Source organism: Xenopus laevis, chromosome 7L, assembly GCF_017654675.1.
Source record: "Xenopus laevis strain J_2021 chromosome 7L, Xenopus_laevis_v10.1, whole genome shotgun sequence".
Taxonomy (NCBI): Eukaryota; Metazoa; Chordata; class Amphibia; order Anura; family Pipidae; genus Xenopus; species Xenopus laevis.
The window spans coordinates 5,404,151-5,426,683 of NC_054383.1; the positions used below are offsets into that span (position 1 = coordinate 5,404,151).

Sequence of the window (22,533 nt, forward strand, 5' to 3'; positions counted from 1 at the left end):
CCATTCCCTGGTCAGAATCAATGTTATGCCCCAAGTGCATGAGGCAGCAATGCTAACCTTCTTGCCACCACAGTTGCAGTGCCAGACGGGGATGCCAGGGGCCCACTAGAAAACCTTAGACCAGGGATCCACAACCTTTTGCAACATTCATAAGTAAAAGGAGTTGGGGAGCAACACTAGCATGAAAAATGTTCTTGGGGTGCCAAATAAGGGCTGTGATTGGCTATTGGTAGCCCCTATGTGGATTGTCAGCCTACATTGAGGCTCTGTTTGGCAGTACACTGGTTTTTATACAACCAAAACTTGCCTCCAAGCCTGGAATTCTAAAATAAGCACCTGCTTTGAGGCCAATGGGAGCAACATCAAAGGGGTTGGACAGTAACATGTTGCTCACGAGCTACTGGTTGGGGATCACTGCCTTAGACCGTGGGCCCACTTTCCAAACTAATATTCCTCCCCTACTCACTCCACCTTTTTATTCTCCTAGTCTTTTATATCTACTTACTATATTCTTCCATTATTAAGCATTTTTTCCATAAAGAAATAGGGAATGACCATGAAATAGGCTAAATGGTAAGAAGCAAGAGGCCTGGGCCCACCAGGATTTTTCTTGGTATCCTGGTGTTCCAGTCCAACACTGCACAGTTGAATCTTGCTGCACATTCTCACCTCAACCTTTACTAGTGGTGAGTGCACTTATGCTTTAAAGTGTTCTAAAATTCTCTTTCTCTTTCATCTGTGAGCTCCCTAGCAGGTCCCCAAGAACAGAAGGCGGTTTTGTTTGTTCAACATTTTGTACATTGGATATTTCTCCTTTCTGTTAGTTTATTACTGTTGCAATCTGGAATTCTGACCAGCAGTCAGTTGAAGAGCACACTTGTCCTCAGCTGGCTCTGGGTAGACCATGCCCATATCTATTTCCAAGTTTATAAAACAAGGGGGCTGAGCAGGACCTTGCAGTTGCTGGACTTGCATGTGGGACACACCATGAAGGTTCTTCTGATCTCCTTCTGTCTGTCCATCTTGGGCTTAGGAGCACCGGAAACGTCACAACCGTAAGGAAGTGCTTTAGCTTTTAGTCTAAGTGACGATAGACACTGCAGTCAATTAAGGGGGTATAGAGTATCAGTGCATTGAAGTCTCTGTTATTTTTAGGGTGTCTACGAGGTGCACATATTCATCATTTGTTAATGAGTAAGCTGGTTTTAATGGTTTATACTGTTAAACTATAGTGATTAGTGGTGCATTTAATGGTGTCCTTTCCCAGGATACTCGGTCATTTAATTTTACCTAACCTGGTGCTTGAAGCATGAGATGCTCAATGTGCACCAGGTGAATAACTTCATTACATACGTCATTACACAAACATATCCCACCCTCTTTCCACAAAACATATCCCACCCTCTTTGGTTTTTTAGCTTCAAACCACCATGATCCTTGAGATTCCATTTGTGTTTTATAGTTACACTTGTAATTATTCACCAGACTGCTCCTGGTGTATGTGCAGAGGCAGATCATGTAGCTACACTGCTGGGCGCATACAGAGTAGGCACAACTATTTGCTCTTTGCTCTGTTTGCTCTATGTTGATTAAATCAGGTAAAGAGGCAATGCCCTGATTACTGTTGTATTGTTTATCCTCTTGTGCTTGTGTTGGACCTGCACAGTCATTATCTGATCACGGTTCCTGCTCAGCTCATGCACCCCTCCAAGGAGGAAGCATGTGTTACCCTACTCCAACTCAAGGGGGCAGTGTCTCTCAGGATGGAGCTGCACAGGAATGACCACCACCAAGTAGTGGCTGATGACAAAATAACAACGGAGAGTTTTCTCCACTGTTACTCCTTTCAGGTGAGTACATACCCTTGAATTAAAATCCTGCCACTTTTTCAGTGTCCCATAACATAGACTATTCTTTGAAATGTTACACAGTTCAGTCCTACAGTGCATCTTCACAATTGGAGAAACACATCCATAGTCACATTCTTGTAAATTAGTTTGGGGTCCAAAGTCTGATTTAGGCCTGATTTCAAACAATCCTTAATCTGTTATTTATTTCTGTTCCGGTATGTGTACATTTTATCAATTTTGGGCAATTCCTGTGCAGGAGTCACGCCATACATTTTGATTGACTTATAGGATAAGTAAACCTTTAAAATAAGTGAATGTAACATTAATGAGGTGGCAATTTTTAGCACTTTTGTGATGTACATTTATTTTTTATTGTTGTTTTAATTCCAAGATATTAAGGGATACATGGACTGTTCATATGAATGAATTTTGTTACAAAAGCGCCACCTGCTGGTCACTGTCTGACCATTCTGACCACCAAGTAGTCAAGGAAGTTGTCAGGAGAAAGAAAGAGGCTGCTCTGATGTTCTTCTGCTTAGGAAAATAATTACAACCCCTTCTCAAATCTTTCCTAAGCAGAAGAACATCAGCCTCTTTCTTTCTCCTGACAACTTCCTTGACTACTTGGTGGTCAGACTGGTGGGAAACTGACCAGAAGGTGGTGCTGTTGTAACAAAATTAATTCACATAAAAAGTACATGTATCACTTAATATCTTGGAATTAAAAAAATAAATAAATAATGAATGTACTTTAAAAAGGTGCTTAGAATCGCACTCTCATCAATTTTACACTCACTTGTTTTAAAGGTTTACTTGTCTTTTATGGAAGTACCCTGATGTTTAAGATGCAGTTAGAGTGTCCTCATTGTAGAGAGTCCAAGTCCTTTCACTATTTGAGTTAGACCACCTAACCAAGATCTGCAGAAGAATCTTAAATTTGGGTGCACGGCTTAACTATCTAATTATGTTGGATCTAATTTAAACCCAGACGCAAACTGATCTAAGTATCTTCTAAAAGTGGCATCATTCTGCTGTTTTCACTCCAGTGCCTTCCAATTCAAACAAACAAATAGCTGAAAACAAGGGTTTCCTGTCTAGGACAGTAGCAAACAATTCTCCAAAATCTCTGAATGTCTTAATTATCAATCAACAAGACAACTCATTTCAGTTAATAACCTGTTATAAAATAACCATATTCATAATAACTAGGGATGCACCGAATACAGGATTCTGCCTTTTTCAGCAGGATTCAGACGAATTCTTCTTCCTGGCCGAACCGAATCTGAATGCTAATTTGCATATGCAAATTAGGGGCAGGGAGGGAAATCAAATTATTTTTTGTCATAAAACAAGGAAGTAAAAAATGTTTTCCCCTTCCCATCCCTAATTTGAACTTGCAAATTAGGGTTCGGATTTGGTTCGGTATTTGGCCTAATCTTTTGCGAGGGATTCAGGGGTTCGGCCAAATCCAAAATAGTGCGTGACTAATAATAACCACATTAAAAATGGCTTCTTATGTTTGTACTGCCCCTTATATTATTTTTCTAACCAGTGTTGCCTATTTAGAAAAGACAAATGCAAGATCCTCTGAAGTAGGATATTTTATTTTTTTAAGCCAAATACGGCTGTGTCAGATGAACGGATTGACCTACAACTTATGCGTTTGGCATGGGACACCAAACAAGAGACTCTGGCTTGAGTTTTAGCTTCAAACCACCATGATCCTGAACAGGTCCATTGCAGACTTAAATTAAATAATTGCTGCCTAATGTGCTGCAGAGTTAAGAATCTACTCAAATGCTGTCCGTTCACTTAATAAACTATATAGATGGCTTTATGGTCATGGAGAACCTCATGAGAACCATCTTTATGTCAACATATCTTGGCAGGTCCCTGCTGCGGAAGAAGACAGAGAGGTATGGTTCTTCCATGTATCAGCAGAAGGAGACAATATTAACATAAATCAGACAAAGAAGATTCTCATTCTGGAGCAAAAACATATCACCATCATTCAGACAGATAAATCATTGTACAAACCTGGGCAAACAGGTAAGTTTTTTGTATATATATTTGGTGCACTGTTTTTTTAATGGCTCTAAAAAGCAGAACTAAAAGCCGCTGTAGACAGACATCTGAAAAGCTGGTAGCAGATACTTCCAAGGGATTCAAAAAGAACAATTTGGGCTAAATAAGTATATTTATAGTGATACAATTGCTCAGTGCTCAGCCATTTACATGGACACAGACCTAATTGGCAAAAACTTGCAGGAAAAACAGCTGCACTATTCTGGGCTCCTTTGCACCATGTGCAGCACTCAGTTGCACATATGAATAGTGGACGGTATGAGAGTCATATATGTTCCGTTCCCATCCCAGCCTTCTTGAATACGGCACTGGAGAATGCAGGCAGCGTTGTGCTGATGGGAAAAGCGCATGTTCCATTCTCGACTGCCAAGACCCCAGGCCCACGAGTGCTTAAAGGGATCCTGTCATCAGAAAACATGTTTTTTTCAAAACGCATCAGTTAATAGTGCTATTCCAGCAGAATTCTGCACTGAAATCCATTTCTGAAAAGAGCAAACAGATTTTTTTATATTCAATTTTGAAATCTGACATGGGGCTAGACATATTGTCAATTTCCCAGCTGCCCCTGGTAATGTGACTTGTGCCTGCACTTTAGGAGAGAAATGCTTTCTGGCAGGCTGCTGTTTTTCCTTCTCAATGTAACTGAATGTGTCTCAGTGGGACATGGGTTTTTACTATTGAGTGTTGTTCTTAGATCTACCAGGCAGCTGTTATCTTGTGTTAGGGAGCTGCTATCTGGTTACCTTCCCATTGTTCTGTTGTTAGGCTGCTGGGGGGGAGAAGAGTGATATCACTCCAACTTGCAGTACAGCAGTAAAGAGTGATTGAAGTTTATCAGAGCACAAGTCACATGACTTGGGGCAGCTGGGAAATTGACAATATGTCTAGCCCCATGTCAGATTTCAAAATTCATTTTGAAATAAATGTTTTTTTCCATGACAGTATCCCTTTAATGTGGGGTAAGGTGCAAAGTGGAAAAAAGATAGGAAACATGGTAACATGTAGTTTCTGGTAGTCCTAGTGGCTCATGAACAACATGTTACTCCCAGTGGCCTAAAAGCGCAAGCTTATTTTTGAATTCCAGGTCATTGCATAAAAGCCAGGTGTACTGCAAAACAAAGTCACCTATTGGCTGCCAGTCCACATAGGAGCTACTAAATAGCCAATCACATCACTTATTTGGCACCCCAAGAACTTTCTGCATGCTTGTGTTTCTCTCCAACTTTTTTTTACCTGTAAATGTGAAGGTAGAAGGTCCTATACTTGGCTCTTATACGTAACAGATGGGCAAACTGATATTTTGTCACTTTATTTTATCTTTCCAGTGAATTTTCGAGCAGTGACTCTAGATATGGATTTTCATGCTCAAAACGATAAGGTGATTTTTTTTTTGCCTTTATACTGTATTTCAGCATGAGGAGTAGCTATGATTAATCCTTATAGTTTCTCTACACATAGAGGCTGAAAAAATTGGAGGGATGGGATAGTCACGAGAAAGAAAGGGATACATTCTGCAGCATAGAAACCAAACAAAGGGATAAGGCTTTAATGGCCACTCCATTACTACATGAGAGGATGACTCAAATGTTTAACTCTTTTGGTTATGAGAATATTATCCCAATTTAAATGGAATGAAATTCTAGGATCAAGATTTGGTAATATCTGGTATATCCCAAGAAACCATTTGGTATAGTCAGGTCTCCATCTCGTAATACCAAAATGGCGGATAATGACATCAATTGAAGAATTTTTGCGTTCAACGAGGTGATAGTAAATGCTACTTACTGATTGGTTGATATAGGTTAATTGGGGTCAACTCTAATTCATTGCACCATTAAGGGATATAAAGCAATAGCATTAGGACCCCATATGCAAACTATCAGTTTACTATAAGTGTAATATTGAACTAATAATACCCTTGCTCATGTAATATCTTCTTCTCTTTCAGTACCCATTGGTGGAGCTGAAGGTAAGAAATCACAAATGTCTTCTTTCAATTTATTACCAGGGTGGAAATCCCTCACTTTCTCTCTCTCTGTCTACTCTTTCTACTTTGGAAAACACCAGCAGTATCTGGGGATTATATTGGGGGACAGTCAGCATTTAGAATGCAGTGCCTGGGGATTATATCAGGGGACAGTCAGTATATATAATGTAATGTCTGTGGATTATATTGGGGGACAGTCAGTATATAAAATGCAGTGCCTGGGGATTATATTGGGGGACAGTCAGTATATAGAATGCAGTGTTTGAGGATTATATTGGGGGACAGTCAGCATTTAGAATGCAGTGCCTGGGGATTATATCAGTGGACAGTCAGTATATATATTGTAGTGGCTGCGGATTATATTGGGAGCAGTCAGTATATAAAATGCAGTGCCTGGGGATTATATTGGGGGACAGTCAGTATATACAATGCAGTGTTTGAGGATTATTTTGGGGGACAGTCGGTATATAGACTACAGTGCCTGGTGGTTATATCAGGGGAAAGTCAGTTCATAGAATGCAGTGTCTATGGATTATATTGGGGGACATTCAATAAATACAGAATACAGAACACAGTGTCAGAGGATAATATCTGGGGACAGTCAGTATGTAGAATGCAGTGCTTGGGGATAACATTGCGGGCAGTCAGTATACAGAATGCAGTGTCTGGGGATTAAATCAGGGGACAGTCACTTTATAGAATGCAGTGCCTGGGGATTATATTCAGGGCAGATAGTATATAGAATGCAGTGGCTGGGGATTATATTGGGGGACAGTAAGAAAATAGTATGCAGTACCAAGGGATTTTATCAGGGGGACTGTCAGTAAATGGAATGCAGTGCCTGGGAATTATATCAGGGGACAGTCAGTATATAAAATGCAGTGCCTGGGAATTATATCAATGGACTGTCAGCATATAGAATTCAGTGGCTGGGAATTATATCAGGGGACATTCAGTATATAGAGTGTGGTGCCTTTGGATTATATCATTGGACAGTCCCAGTTAAAGAGAATTGTGTAGTTCTTCTTCTGTGAGAGCTTACAACCCCCATAGACTATCCCCATTGTGTCCTCAGCTACTGCTGTGAACAAATATTGTTTTCCATTCACAGGATCCAAATGACAACCGAATTGGCCAATGGTTGAATGTGGTTCCCACCCAGGGAATCGCAGACTTTTCCTTTCGCTTAGCAGAAGAGGTGCCAGTGGGAGAATACAGAATCCATATCCCTTCCTTTGCATATGGGAATCAACACTTTATTGTGGCAGAATATGGTAGGTTGGATTTCAACTAGACTGCGAAAGAATGTTAAATTATAGAGCACAGGGGGATCACTTCAGTTCACATGGGATGCGAAAAAAATTCAGCAGCTAAAATGAGGGAACGGTTCAGTAAGTTGCGCTCAATTCTTGCATCATTTCAAGGAAAGTTTCATTGAATCTCCCCAAATCTAATTTACAAATATTTTTATATGTTTTTTTTCTCCTTCAGCACAAAATATTTCCCTGCATTGAGTCTAGTAGCTTTATCAATAAATTGTTCCAGTAGATCGACCTGTTGTAGGAGCAGCTATTTTGAATACCCAACAACTAAGCAGCATGGCTGAGTTTTTTGCAGCAGGGAAAATACTGAGAGATGATTCAGAGAAATTAGTTAATATATAAGGGGAAAAAATCTATTGGTGTGTAACAAATGTATAAACATACTCATCAATAACTTACAAGACTGTGTCAGAAGTTTTCCTGGTTATACAATTTACACACAATATTACTGGCCAAATCGCATTGTACAGTAGGTGGACCCACTGCTCACTCACATACACACATTTCTGATGGTTGAAAGTAAAATAGCTTTGGTTGTGGCCAGAGTAAATGGATCTAGGGGAAGTGGAGACCCTTTCATTGGGTTGGAACTCTTTGTTGTTCTCTAGAGTCTTGTCCCATTTAACTTAAATCATTAAGGGCTCATGCATACTGCCTGCCTGAATTTGGGCTGGGGCTAGGACCTGCACATGATGGAGTTACCCATGTGAACATAAAAACAGAGGACAAGCAAAAAGTTTTTTTTAAAGTAAAATAAGATGTTTGATAAATAAAGCTAGAAAGTCAAGAGCAGTTAATGTGGAAGATTAAAGGGTGTTCATGCATATGGTCATGGAACACTGATGTTAAACATAAAAGTGGAATAACCTCAGGATCAATGGATGGGAATTAGAAAGAACAGAGATGAAATTAGCCATTAGTTCAATGTACAGGAGTGTAAGAACACTAAATACAGGTTAGGAAGAATGAAGAAACATTAGGGGCACTGGATGGTGGTTAGTGAGTATGAAGAACTATCAAAGACTAGATTACTGTAGGTAAGAATGGGACATTATTTGAAAAACGCTCCATCTTACTCCATCAAGTGTTCCTCAACATTTTACTCTTCTTAACCTTGTATTACACTAGCTTCTCAGTTTCCAGCACCTTATGGAACACAACAAGGTAATAATTGAGAAGCTAGTGGAACACAATGTAGCGGTTAAGAAGATTAAAATGTTGAGGAACACGTGATTGAGCAAGATGTGAAATTAAGACTGAATTAAGGTAAACGCAACAATTGATAGAGATTAAGCAACGTGGTCCATCACGTGGGACACAGGGTGAGAGTTTATGGGTTTAAATGGTCTTGTGGAACACTGGATGGAGATAAGAGAGAGCATTGGATGGTGATGAGCGAGTGTGGAACACAAGAAGGCAGTTAGGAAGAATTGAGATTACTGTGGGGAAGGAAAAGCCAATTGTACAGATGATTTGGATTTTTGAATAATTTAAATGTAGTTTTCCCTGATACCTTTTTCTTTCTAATCCTCTGAATATCTATATATGATGAATGTATATATTATTTTATACAATATCATTAACAAGTTTTTCAAGGCCCCATCACAATCCCTCTTCTCGACTGTCCTCTCTGTATTCCCTAGAAAACAGCTTATTGTCATATTTGTCGTTTGCAGAACTTAAAAGATTTAAAGTCTATATTAATGCACAAGAAAAAGTCTCTCCGAATGATGATTCCTTTCATTTGGAAGTCTGTGGCAGGTGGGTGCATCCCCCGAGGGGACATTTTTGTTCAGCATTATTGGAATCCCCACTTGTTGACACGTGGTGCAACCAGCCTCTTGTGGGAACACAGAGTATTGTCACTGGTCTATATGACCTATCTTTGACCAAATTAAGTCTTTGGTAATGCCAGCAGTAGAAGGCACATTTCATTATACAATATATCTTTTCTCAATTTTTGTAGTTACACCTATGGGAAACCAGTGCAGGGAATTATGAACATCACAATAAATCCTTTGGATATTCCGTGGTGGGACATATTTTATGGTAATATTGACTCCGAACAAACTGGGGAACATGTGACCATGGAGGGAGGCCATGTAAGTACAGCAGTTGATAAATGTAATATCTCATGCCAATGGGCCACAGTGCCTATATCTTACAACTGATTGAACATATTTCACCAAGTGGGGCCAAAGTGCTCACATCCAGCTTTGATAAGGAACACCCTGTAGGCGGGTGGAAGCAGAGAGCAAACTAGTAATTTTGTAACAAAAAGCTGAAGTTTAGTAGTCTAGTAGTCATCTGCTAAAAAGAACAATGTTGATTAAGATATCATTGTTTTGAATGCATCAGAGCATGGGGGGTATCAATTGCCATTTGACCTGAATCCATCCATGCATAAGGCATGACAAAGGCCCCACCAAAATGATACAAATTTGGCTCTGAAGTTGAGGCTGGTGCTAAATTTTAATATTTTCATGCTATTGGTGAACACTCAATGCCCATGTTGTTTGGCAAATTACCTCTTCTAATTATTTTTATTGAAGGAGCCATAATACTAAAACTTCCCTATCCATCATATTGTCAGCGCTTATGTCTCCAGACATTTTCATCTGATGCCTGAATAAATCCTGATTACTATTCTATTTAGTTGACCTTTAGATAATATACATTCTTGGCTTCTCTATAACAAGACCCATTGTCTCCTTATCCTTCATCTCCATCTTTCACGTGCCCCTTTTGCTCTCACGTATACTTCCATCTTTTGTTTTACAGACAGATGACCGTGGCTGTTTTACCAAGGAAATTGACCTTCACCCTTTCAATGTCTCATCAAACCACCAATTGAAAGTAGTGATCCATGCATCATTAACAGAAGATGGGACTGGTAGGTGTATATATATATATATATATATATGAAGTCCCACAGTGCCCGCACACAAGCCAAAAAAGTAAAGCCAGTGGTGCTCGATCCAAATGTTGTTCATATATATGAAAAGAAGATCAGCACTCACTGTAGTTTTGGTGAATTCGTGTTGATTTATTTGTCAAAAATCACATCTTATCCGACGTTTCGGTCCCGCATAGGGACCTTTCTCAAGGATACCGTGTATACACAATGTAGAGAATAAATACCCACCCCCATCAGTGAATTTGGGCGCCAAAAATGACGTCATGAGTCCATATAAGGAACACAGAGTCCATAGGTTTCTTCTGTTTCTTTTGTATATCCAGTGCACCATTTTCTTCAACCACTAGGTGTCAGTGTCTGACCAACCATGTCAGTATGAGTGTCCATATTAAATTGTAACATTTCATGTATCAAAAAAGAAGGAAAAAGAAAAAAGAAACTGTATCTTTTTACATGCAGATAATAAAGAAACTTTTGTTACTCACATACTTAGTTTGAGAGTTCATTTCTTAGCAGTATAGATCTTATATACAACTTTTCATGGAGAGGAGAAAACAGAACCTGTTAACGTAATAAAAACCATATTAGGCAAGGAAACAATTCAGTTGCAGTTGTCCATTAAGCCCTTTAGGGGTAACACAATCCAATTCGTAGATCCAGAAGGCCTCTCTGCGTAGCAACATCTTTTCTATGTCACCTCCTCTAAGGGGTTTTTTTATATGGTCAATGGGCATGCATTTAAATTGCGAAGGGTCATGTTTAGCTTCACGCCAGTGCTTGGCAACTGGCTGCTGGGCAATATCCTGTTTACCGGGATCTATTTGCCTATTTGTGTCAAGTGCTGCCCTTATACTAGCCCTGTGCATGCTAATTCTCTCTTTGAATTGACGAATGGTTTTTCCACAGTATATGAGCCCACATGGACATTTAATGATATACACTACCATTGTCGTGGTACATGTCATTTTATGCCCAATTTTGTACATTTTTCCCGTTCTCGGGTGTCTGAACTCTGATCCTAGTATCAGAGTGTTACAGATAACACAACCTGTGCATTTATGTACTCCTGGTCGTGGGCTTAAAAAATGCTGTGATGGGGATTGTATGTATTTCCCTGCAGGATCTGATGGGCTTAAGTGTTCCTTGAGGCTGGTGTTCCTGGAGTAACTGAACCTTGGTTTGCGTGGTATTCTATTACCCATGGTGTCGTCGTTAACCACTATGTCCCAGTAATTCAACACTACACCCCTTGTGTCCTTGCTATGAGGGTTATATTTACTGACATAATACATGTTGTTACCATCATCCTCCCTTTGTTGTTTCGCTTTTTTCTTTAAAAGCTGTGTTCGATCCATGACACTAACTGTGTCTATGGTTTCACTGATGAGTGCCTGTGGATAGCCCCTGTCTAGGAACTTCTGTCCCATGATATCCAAATCCAATTTCATCTGTTCCCGGTCACTATCTATTCGAACAACCCTCATCATTTGCGATTTAGGAAGTGAGTTGATTAAGTGCTTGGGGTGATGGCTGGTATAGTGTAACAATGTGTTTCTGTCAGTGTCCTTGGTGTGAATACGCGTCTGCAGGCCCCCATTGTGCTTATAGACCTGTACGTCCAAAAAACTTATTTGTTGTGAGTTATAGTTCAATGTAAGTTTAACAGGTGAATTTAATGCATTGAGGGTGTTTACATATAACTCCAATTGCTCTGATGTGCCTGTCCACAGAAAAAACAGATCATCTATGTAGCGTCTGTAAAAGCTACCAAACTGCTTAAATAGTTCATGACCATAGATATACTTTTTTTCAAAATCACACATAAATGCGTTGGCATAGGCTGGCGCTACTTTCGAACCCATGGCGGTCCCGGTGCGTTGTATATAAAACTGCTGTTCGAATTTGAAGTAATTATTATGAAGTATGAACTCCAACAATTGTAGCATGTACTCTACCGGTGGACCTTTGTAATCAGGGTTCAGTGTTACCAATTGTTTGACAGCCTCTATGCCCGCATGGTGTGGTATACACGTGTATAAACTTTGGACGTCCATTGTAACCAATAACAAATTTTCCACTGGCAATTCCACACTTTTAATTACATTCAATAAATCTGTAGTATCTTGTAAATAACTACTTATGGAGGTGATGCATGGTTGTAGTAACACATCCAAGTACTGTGCCACCTTCTCATTAAGCGAGCCTGTTGACGCTATGGAGGCCTTTCCAAATTTTTGTGTATTTTGGGTAAGGTGTATATGACAGGAAGGACCGGATGATTGGGGACCAAACATTTTCCCATTTCTTCTGACTGTCAGAAGAAATGGGAAAATGTTTGGTCCCCAATCATCCGGTCCTTCCTGTCATATACAACTTACCCAAAATACACAAAAATTTGGAAAGGCCTCCAGGTAGGCCTATCATAGCGTCAACAGGCTCGCTTAATGAGAAGGAGTTATATGTAAACACCCTCAATGCATTAAATTCACCTGTTAAACTTACATTGAACTATAACTCACAACAAATAAGTTTTTTGGACGTACAGGTCTATAAGCACAATGGGGGCCTGCAGACGCGTATTCACACCAAGGACACTGACAGAAACACATTGTTACACTATACCAGCCATCACCCCAAGCACTTAATCAACTCACTTCCTAAATCGCAAATGATGAGGGTTGTTCGAATAGATAGTGACCGGGAACAGATGAAATTGGATTTGGATATCATGGGACAGAAGTTCCTAGACAGGGGCTATCCACAGGCACTCATCAGTGAAACCATAGACACAGTTAGTGTCATGGATCGAACACAGCTTTTAAAGAAAAAAGCGAAACAACAAAGGGAGGATGATGGTAACAACATGTATTATGTCAGTAAATATAACCCTCATAGCAAGGACACAAGGGGTGTAGTGTTGAATTACTGGGACATAGTGGTTAACGACGACACCATGGGTAATAGAATACCACGCAAACCAAGGTTCAGTTACTCCAGGAACACCAGCCTCAAGGAACACTTAAGCCCATCAGATCCTGCAGGGAAATACATACAATCCCCATCACAGCATTTTTTAAGCCCACGACCAGGAGTACATAAATGCACAGGTTGTGTTATCTGTAACACTCTGATACTAGGATCAGAGTTCAGACACCCGAGAACGGGAAAAATGTACAAAATTGGGCATAAAATGACATGTACCACGACAATGGTAGTGTATATCATTAAATGTCCATGTGGGCTCATATACTGTGGAAAAACCATTCGTCAATTCAAAGAGAGAATTAGCATGCACAGGGCTAGTATAAGGGCAGCACTTGACACAAATAGGCAAATAGATCCCGGTAAACAGGATATTGCCCAGCAGCCAGTTGCCAAGCACTGGCGTGAAGCTAAACATGACCCTTCGCAATTTAAATGCATGCCCATTGACCATATAAAAAACCCCTTAGAGGAGGTGACATAGAAAAGATGTTGCTACGCAGAGAGGCCTTCTGGATCTACGAATTGGATTGTGTTACCCCTAAAGGGCTTAATGGACAACTGCAACTGAATTGTTTCCTTGCCTAATATGGTTTTTATTACGTTAACAGGTTCTGTTTTCTCCTCTCCATGAAAAGTTGTATATAAGATCTATACTGCTAAGAAATGAACTCTCAAACTAAGTATGTGAGTAACAAAAGTTTCTTTATTATCTGCATGTAAAAAGATACAGTTTCTTTTTTCTTTTTCCTTCTTTTTTGATACATGAAATGTTACAATTTAATATGGACACTCATACTGACATGGTTGGTCAGACACTGACACCTAGTGGTTGAAGAAAATGGTGCACTGGATATACAAAAGAAACAGAAGAAACCTATGGACTCTGTGTTCCTTATATGGACTCATGACGTCATTTTTGGCGCCCAAATTCACTGATGGGGGTGGGTATTTATTCTCTACATTGTGTATACACGGTATCCTTGAGAAAGGTCCCTATGCGGGACCGAAACGTCGGATAAGATGTGATTTTTGACAAATAAATCAACACGAATTCACCAAAACTACAGTGAGTGCTGATCTTCTTTTCATATATATATATATATACTATGTGTAATGCTCTGGTGAAGACTTTTCTCACAAACTCCCTTGGGTTACCATTTGTTGGACATGTTTATATATTTATATACACTGTACACACACATATATATATATGTAGTCACTAATTCACTGATGTCTCTCTTCAGATAAAGAAGAGAGTGAATCCCATGTTCTCCAGTTCATGGTTCCTCAATATTTACAATTTGTTGATCTTGACAGCTACTATCAGAAAGGCATTCCATTAACTGGCATGGTGAGTGAGACGAGACCTTGGGGAGGCAGTTGTGGGTAGAACAACAATAACATGGGTATAACAATGTAGATCAGCCACTAGTGATGTGCAAAAGTTTTCGCAAAGTTTCCCAAGAAAATGACGCACATAGACGCCAATGGGTGAAAAAAATTGTTGGCCGTCAAATAAATTTTGTAGCCCATAGACCTCATTGCATTTAGGCGAATTTTCACTGTTTTACAAATTTTCAGCGAACCAAATCAGGTCAAATTCACAGATCACGCCACTGTAATGACCATAGTGTTTCCCCAATATATGACAAATCATAAGGTAAATTGATAGATCAGTTACCTTATACACCCTTCCCTGAAGCTACTAATGTTGCAAAAATATTCTCTTATTTGTTTTTCTTTCTTAGATGAAAGTTTCGACCTTTGGAATGGAGTCTAGACAGAATGCAGAGGTCTACCTTGTGGTGAATGTTGATGAAGTGGACACCAACATAACTCTTGTGACAGATGAGAATGGAATTGCACGCTTTACTCTTGACACTTCCGAATGGAATGATATGGTGTCATTGACGGTATGAATGCATTAATTATAGAGATGCCAGCACGGGTTCCTTTGCTGAGGGGTTCTGTACCACCATTCTGTATGGTGTAAAAAAGTCATGAACTTAGGGTAAAATTACACAAGAGGACTCTCCAGCAGCATTCATAAGCACAACGTGGTTGATGGGATAATAGTCCACTTATGGAAAACAGAATATGAATGAGTACCAGGACAAACACCCACATGTAGCTACAATACCTAGAAATTGTTTACATTTTAATATGAATTTCTGCATCCTAGTGCTTTGAGTTGACTTCTGTGTTACATTGGTATTTTCAAAAAAATCTCAATATTGGTCTTTATAAGACTTAATGCAGTGAAAAACACAGACAATGTGAGTCAACTTAATACAAGCAATATATGTACCCACTCCAGAGTAGAGATGTCGCGAACTGTTCGCCGGCGAACTTGTTCGCGCGAACATCGGGTGTTCGCGCTCGCCGGAAGTTCGCGAACGTCGCGCGACGTTCGCCATTGTTGGCGCTTTTTTTTGCCCTCTCACCCCAGACCAGCAGGTACATGGCAGCCAATCAGGAAGCTCTCCCCTGGACCACTCCCCTTCCCTATAAAAACCGAAGCCCTGCAGCGTTTTTTCACTCTGCCTGTGTGTGCTGAAGAGATAGTGTAGGGAGAGAGCTGCTGCCTGTTAGTGATTTCAGGGACAGTTGAAAGTTTGCTGGCTAGTAATCGTTTTGATACTGCTCTGTTATTGGAGGGACAGAAGTCTGCAGGGGTTTGAGGGACATTTAAGCTTAGGTAGCTTTGCTGGCTAGTAATCTACCTTCTACTGCAGTGCTCTGTATGTAGCTGCAGTGGGCAGCTGTCCTGCTTCTGATCTCATCTGCTGACTGCTGCAATAACAGTAGTCCTTGTAAGGACTGCTTTTATTTATTTTTTTGTTGTTTTACTACTACTACTACTACTACTATAAGAGCCCAGTGCTATTAGTCTAGCAGTGTTGGGGAGTGGGACTGGTGTGCTAATCTGCTGCTCCTAGTAGTTCAGCAGCACCAACTTTAATTTTTTTTTTTAATATTCATTTTTTTTTTATTTTACTTTTTTTTATTTTACTACCGCTGTAGTAGTGTATAAGTTGACCTTTTAGGCATTATTTGCCCTGTAGGCATTATTTGCACACTGTTTTCTTCAACCCGCCATCTAGCTGTGTGACCTTGTTCACATTCTGTCTAAATATCCAGAAAAAACACCGGAGTGACTTTTTTCAAGCAGCCATAATATATTTTACGTAATCCGTATCCACCGCTGTAGTAGTGTATACGTTGACCTTGTAGGCATTATTTGCACACTGTTTTCTTCAACCCGCCATCTAGCTGTGTGACCTTGTTCACATTCTGTCTAAATATCCATAATATTACCGTCTCCAGAAAAAACACCGGAGTGACTTTTTTCAAGCAGCCATAATATATTTTACGTAATCCGTATCCACCGCTGTAGTAGTGTATACGTTGACCTTGTAGGCATTATTTGCACACTGTTTTCTTCAACCCGCCATCTAGCTGTGTGACATTGTTCACATTCTGTCTAAATATCCATAATATTACCGTCTCTAGAAAAACCACTTGAGTTACTTTTTTTCAAGCAGCATTCATATATTTTACGTAATCCGTATCCACCGCTGTAGTAGTGTATACGTTGACCTTGTAGGCATTATTTGCACACTGTTTTCTTCAACCCGCCATCTAGCTGTGTGACCTTGTTCACATTCTGTCTAAATATCCATAATATTATCGTCTCTAGAAAAACCACTTGAGTTACTTTTTTTCAAGCAGCATTCATATATTTTACGTAATCCGTATCCACCGCTGTAGTAGTGTATACGTTGACCTTGTAGGCATTATTTGCACACTGTTTTCTTCAACCCGCCATCTAGCTGTGTGACATTGTTCACATTCTGTCTAAATATCCATAATATTACCGTCTCTAGAAAAACCACTTGAGTTACTTTTTTTCAAGCAGCATTCATATATTTTACGTAATCCGTATCCACCGCTGTAGTAGTGTATACGTTGACCTTGTAGGCATTATTTGCACACTGTTTTCTTCAACCCGCCATCTAGCTGTGTGACCTTGTTCACATTCTGTCTAAATATCCATAATATTATCGTCTCTAGAAAAACCACTTGAGTTACTTTTTTTCAAGCAGCATTCATATATTTTACGTAATCCGTATCCACCGCTGTAGTAGTGTATACGTTGACCTTGTAGGCATTATTTGCACACTGTTTTCTTCAACCCGCCATCTAGCTGTGTGACCTTGTTCACATTCTGTCTAAATATCCATAATATTACCGTCTCCAGAAAAAACACCGGAGTGACTTTTTTCAAGCAGCCATAATATATTTTACGTAATCCGTATCCACCGCTGTAGTAGTGTATACGTTGACCTTGTAGGCATTATTTGCACACTGTTTTCTTCAACCCGCCATCTAGCTGTGTGTATTATCGTTTCCAGAAAAACCAACTGAGTTTTTGTTGTTGTTGTTGTTTTTTTAAAAATAATGCCAGGCAAAGGCAGGCCGCCACGCAGAGGCCGTGCTAGGGGCCGTGCTGCTATGCAATCCTGTGGCCCTAGCAAATTGCCCAGTTTTAAAAAGCCAATGACCCTGAACTCCCAAAATGCTGAAGAGGTAGTTGACTGGCTTACACAGCACACCCCATCCTCTACCGTTTCTAACTTTACCACAACATCCTCCTCATCCTCCACTGCTATGGCCACCCCACGTAACACTTCCTCCACCACCGGTGCCCCTTCTTCACTGGGGTCAGAGGAGTTATTTTCCCATGAGTTTCTTGAACTGAGTAATGCGCAACCATTATTGCCAGAAGAAGATGAAGGAGATGAGGACCTTACACCAGATTTAATTCTGGCAGAGAACACGATAGAGATGGACATAATGAGTGATGAGGAGGAGGTCCCCGCTGCTGCTTCCTTCTGTGATGTGTCAGAAGAAATTGATGCATCTGAGGAGAATGATGATGAGGAGATTGATGTTTTGTGGGTGCCTAGTAGAAGAGAGCAAGAGGAGGGTAGTTCAGATGGAGAGACGGAGAGTCAGAGAGGCAGTAGGAGAATAAGACTTAGAAGAAGCAGGGAGGACAGCCCGCAGGGATCAGTAGGGCAACAACATGTATCGGCACCTGTGTTCAGCCGGCCAACGCACCCGCCATTGCCGCCAATACCGCCAACTCCGCCAACTCCGCCAACTTCTACTGTTACCGCCAGATCGCACACTTCCAAAAAGTCAGCAGTGTGGGATTTTTTTAATGTGTGTGCCTCTGACAAAAGCATTGTAATTTGCAATGAGTGCAGTCAGAAACTGAGCCTTGGTAAGCCCAACAGCCACATAGGTACAACTTCTATGCGAAGGCACATGAGCGGCAAGCACAAAGCACTTTGGGAGCAACACCTCAAAGGCAACAGGCAAACTAAAAGCCACACTCCTTCTGGTCCAGCATCTTACTGCTCTACCTCTGCTCTCCTTGACCCGTCTGAACCACCCTCCACTCCGCCTTCCACCTTGACCACCTGTTCCCATTCCCAGTCATCTGCCACCAGCCAAGTTTCTGTGAAGGCCATGTTTGAGCGTAAGAAGCCAATGTCTGACTGTCACCCCCTTGCCCGGCGTCTGACAGCTGGCTTGTCTGCACTCTTAGCCCGCCAGCTTTTACCATACCAGCTGGTGGACTCTGAGGCCTTCCGCAAATTTGTAGCAATTGGGACACCGCAGTGGAAGGTACCCAGCCGCAATTTTTTTTCTAAAAAGGGAATACCACACCTGTACCAACATGTGCAGAGCCAAGTTACCGCATCTCTGTTACTTAGTGTTGGGCCAAAGGTCCATATGACTACTGACGCATGGTCCTCCAAGCATGGTCAGGGCAGGTATGTCACCTACACTGCCCACTGGGTGAACTTGGTAATGGCTGGGAAGCAGGGAATGGGTAGCTCAACAACAACAGTGGAGTTGGTGTCACCACCACGGATTGCACGCGGTTCTGCCACCACCTCTACTCCTCCATCGCTCTCTACCTCGTCTTCTTCTTCTTCTTACTCTGCTGCTGGGTCCTCCTTCTCCTCCTCCACACCTGTGCACCCCCAGCTCCCCTAGGCTATTCGACGTGCCAGGTACGCCGTTGTCACGCTGTCTTGGGGATGACTTGCCTGGAAAGCAAAAACCATACCGGATCTGTACTCCTGTCATCTCTGCAGTCACAGGCCGATCGGTGGCTGACCCCACACCAACTGCAGATCGGAAAAGTGGTGTGTGACAATGGAAGCAATCTGTTGGCAGCGTTGAGACTAGGCAATTTAACACATGTGCCCTGCATGGCACATGTGTTAAATTTAATAGTCCAACGTTTTGTCTCCAAGTACCCAGGATTCCAGGACGTTCTCACCCAGTCCAGAAAGGTGTCGGCCCATTTCAGACGTTCCTACACAGCCATGGCACGCCTTGCTGACATTCAGCAGCGCTACAACATGCCAGTCAGGCGTTTGATTTCTGACAGCCAGACTCGCTGGAATTCAACGCTCCTTATGTTGGAACGTCTGCTGCAACAACAAAGGGCCGTCAACGAGTACCTTTTTGAACTGGGTGGTAGGACTGGATCTGCACAGCTGGGGATTTTTTTCCCCCGTTACTGGGTGCTTATGCGCGATGCCTGCAGGCTCATGCGACCTTTTGAAGAGGTGACAAATATGGTCAGTCGCACCGAAGGCACCATCAGCGACCTAATACCCTTCGCTTTCTTCCTGGAGCGTGCCGTGCGACGAGTGACAGATGAGGCTGTAGACCAGCGTGACGAGGAGCTGGAAGCGCACGATTTCTGGTCGGAATCACCAGAACGAACCCAGGCACCTGCTGCAACGCAGGGAGAGGTGCCAGAAGTGGAGTCAGAGGAGGAAGGTGGCTTTGTGGAGGAGGAGGAGGAGGACCAACAGGAGCAGGCTTCCCAGGGGGCTAGTGGTGACCTTTTGGGGACCCCTGGTCTTGTACGTGGCTGGGGGGAGGAGACCGTGGATGATGCAGTCCTTGATAATGAGGAAGCGGAGATGGATAGCTCTGCATCCAACCTTGTGAGAATGGGGTCTTTCATGCTGTCATGCCTGTTGAAGGACCCCCGTATCAAGAGGCTTAAGGAGAAGGACCTGTACTGGGTCGCAACGCTACTAGACCCTCGGTACAAGCATAAAGTGTCAGAAATGTTACCAACATACCACAAGTCCGAAAAGATGCGGCATTTACAAACCAGCCTGCAAAACATGTTGTACAATGCTTTTAAGGGTGATGTCACTTCAGGAACTCATCAACATTCCAGGGGCAGAGGTGCCAGTAATCCTGCCACGAGCACACCTGCAAGGACAAAGCCCTTTGGCCAGTCTGTAACGTCAGACATGCAAATGTTTTTCTGTCCAAGGCAGCGCCACAACCCTTCTGGATCCACCCTCAAAGAACGCCTCGACCGGCAGGTAGCGGACTACCTGGCATTAACTGCAGATATCGACACTCTGAGGAGCGATGAACCCCTGGACTACTGGGTGCGCAGGCTTGATCTGTGGCCAGAGCTGTCACAATTTGCCATGAACCTCTTGTCTTGCCCAGCCTCAAGTGTGCTCTCAGAAAGGACCTTCAGTGCAGCAGGAGGGATTGTAACTGAGAAGAGAACTCGCCTAGGTCACAAAAGTGTCGATTACCTGACCTTTATTAAAATGAATGAGGGGTGGATCTCGGAGGGTTACTGCACGCCGGAAGACTTGTTCTGACTTCTATGCAGCTGTCCTTCTCTTCAAGCCTCATGACTCCACACACAGCTGTCCTTTAGCGTCCTCCTCCTCCCTCCGCCACCGTTACAAACTAGGGTGCAAACCCTACTGGTTTAATTTTTTCTGGCCTCTGTGCTTCAGTGGCTGCAACCAAAAAAACTGGGCAAACAATGTCTACAAGGTCAACGTATGGCAAAAAATGACTATTTTCAGCATTTATATGGCATATTTTTTCTGGCAACTGTGCTTCAGTGGCTGCGTCCAAAAAAATGCATATTTTCTGCATTTATATGGCATAATTTTTCTGGCAACTGTGCTTCAGTGGCTGCGACCAAAAAAATGCATATTTTCTGCATTTATATGGCATAATTTTTCTGGCCTCTGTGCTTCAGTGGCTGCAACCAAAAAAATTTATATTTTCAGCATTTATATGGCATAATTTTTCTGGCCTCTGTGCTTCAGTGGCTGCAGCCAAAAAAATTTATATTTTCAGCATTTATATGGCATAATTTTTCTGGCAACTGTGCTTCAGTGGCTGCGACCAAAAAAATTACTATTTTCAGCATTTATATGGCATATTTTTTCTGGCCTCTGTGCTTCAGTGGCTGCGGCCAAAAAAACTGGGCAAACAATGCCTACAAGGTCAACGACGTTGACCTTGTAGGCATTGTTTGCCCAGTTTTTTTGGCCGCAGCCACTGAAGCACAGAGGCCAGAAAAAATATGCCATATAAATGCTGAAAATAGTCATTTTTTGCCATACGTTGACTCAACGTATATGGCAAAAAATGACTATTTTCAGCATTTATATGGCATATTTTTTCTGGCAACTGTGCTTCAGTGGCTGCGACCAAAAAAATGCATATTTTCTGCATTTATATGGCATAATTTTTCTGGCCTCTGTGCTTCAGTGGCTGCAACCAAAAAAATTTATATTTTCAGCATTTATATGGCATAATTTTTCTGGCAACTGTGCTTCAGTGGCTGCGACCAAAAAAATGCATATTTTCTGCATTTATATGGCATAATTTTTCTGGCCTCTGTGCTTCAGTGGCTGCAACCAAAAAAATTTATATTTTCAGCATTTATATGGCATAATTTTTCTGGCAACTGTGCTTCAGTGGCTGCGACCAAAAAAATGCATATTTTCTGCATTTATATGGCATAATTTTTCTGGCCTCTGTGCTTCAGTGGCTGCAACCAAAAAAATTTATATTTTCAGCATTTATATGGCATAATTTTTCTGGCAACTGTGCTTCAGTGGCTGCGTCCAAAAAAACTGGGCAAACAATGTCTACAAGGTCAACGTATGGCGAAAAATTACTATTTTCAGCATTTATATGGCATATTTTTTCTGGCAACTGTGCTTCAGTGGCTGCGTCCAAAAAAACTGGGCAAACAATGCCTACAAGGTCAACGTATGGCAGTTGTTTAAAGAGAACAGTAGATTACTAGCCAGCAAAGCTACCTAAGCTAAAATGTCCCTCAAATCCCTGCAGACTTCTGTCCCTCCAATACAGAGCAGTATCAAGCAGATTACTAGCCAGCAAGCTTACTATCATCTGTCCCTGAAATCACTAACAGCTCTCCCCCTACACTATCTCTTCCAAGCACACACAGGCAGATTTTTCAGATACATTTTTGCCCTTGATCCCCCTCTG

The 22,533-nt window shown here is 41.6% G+C and overlaps 1 protein-coding gene across 1 annotated transcript in view; it reads left to right on the forward strand.

The window, feature by feature from the left end:
* The first annotated feature begins 940 nt into the window (after positions 1 to 940).
* Positions 941 to 22,533, forward strand: part of LOC108696029 (alpha-2-macroglobulin-like protein 1) — a 51,021-nt gene continuing 29,428 nt past the window's right edge. Inside the window, exons 1-11 of the mRNA XM_041570161.1 lie at positions 941 to 1,055; positions 1,667 to 1,850; positions 3,740 to 3,899; positions 5,261 to 5,313; positions 5,884 to 5,904; positions 7,034 to 7,196; positions 8,921 to 9,005; positions 9,211 to 9,346; positions 10,026 to 10,137; positions 14,391 to 14,497; positions 14,895 to 15,059. Of these exons, the coding sequence (XP_041426095.1) occupies positions 988 to 1,055; positions 1,667 to 1,850; positions 3,740 to 3,899; positions 5,261 to 5,313; positions 5,884 to 5,904; positions 7,034 to 7,196; positions 8,921 to 9,005; positions 9,211 to 9,346; positions 10,026 to 10,137; positions 14,391 to 14,497; positions 14,895 to 15,059 (1,254 nt within the window). The 5' untranslated portion in view covers positions 941 to 987. The remainder of the gene's footprint in view (positions 1,056 to 1,666; positions 1,851 to 3,739; positions 3,900 to 5,260; positions 5,314 to 5,883; positions 5,905 to 7,033; positions 7,197 to 8,920; positions 9,006 to 9,210; positions 9,347 to 10,025; positions 10,138 to 14,390; positions 14,498 to 14,894; positions 15,060 to 22,533) is intronic.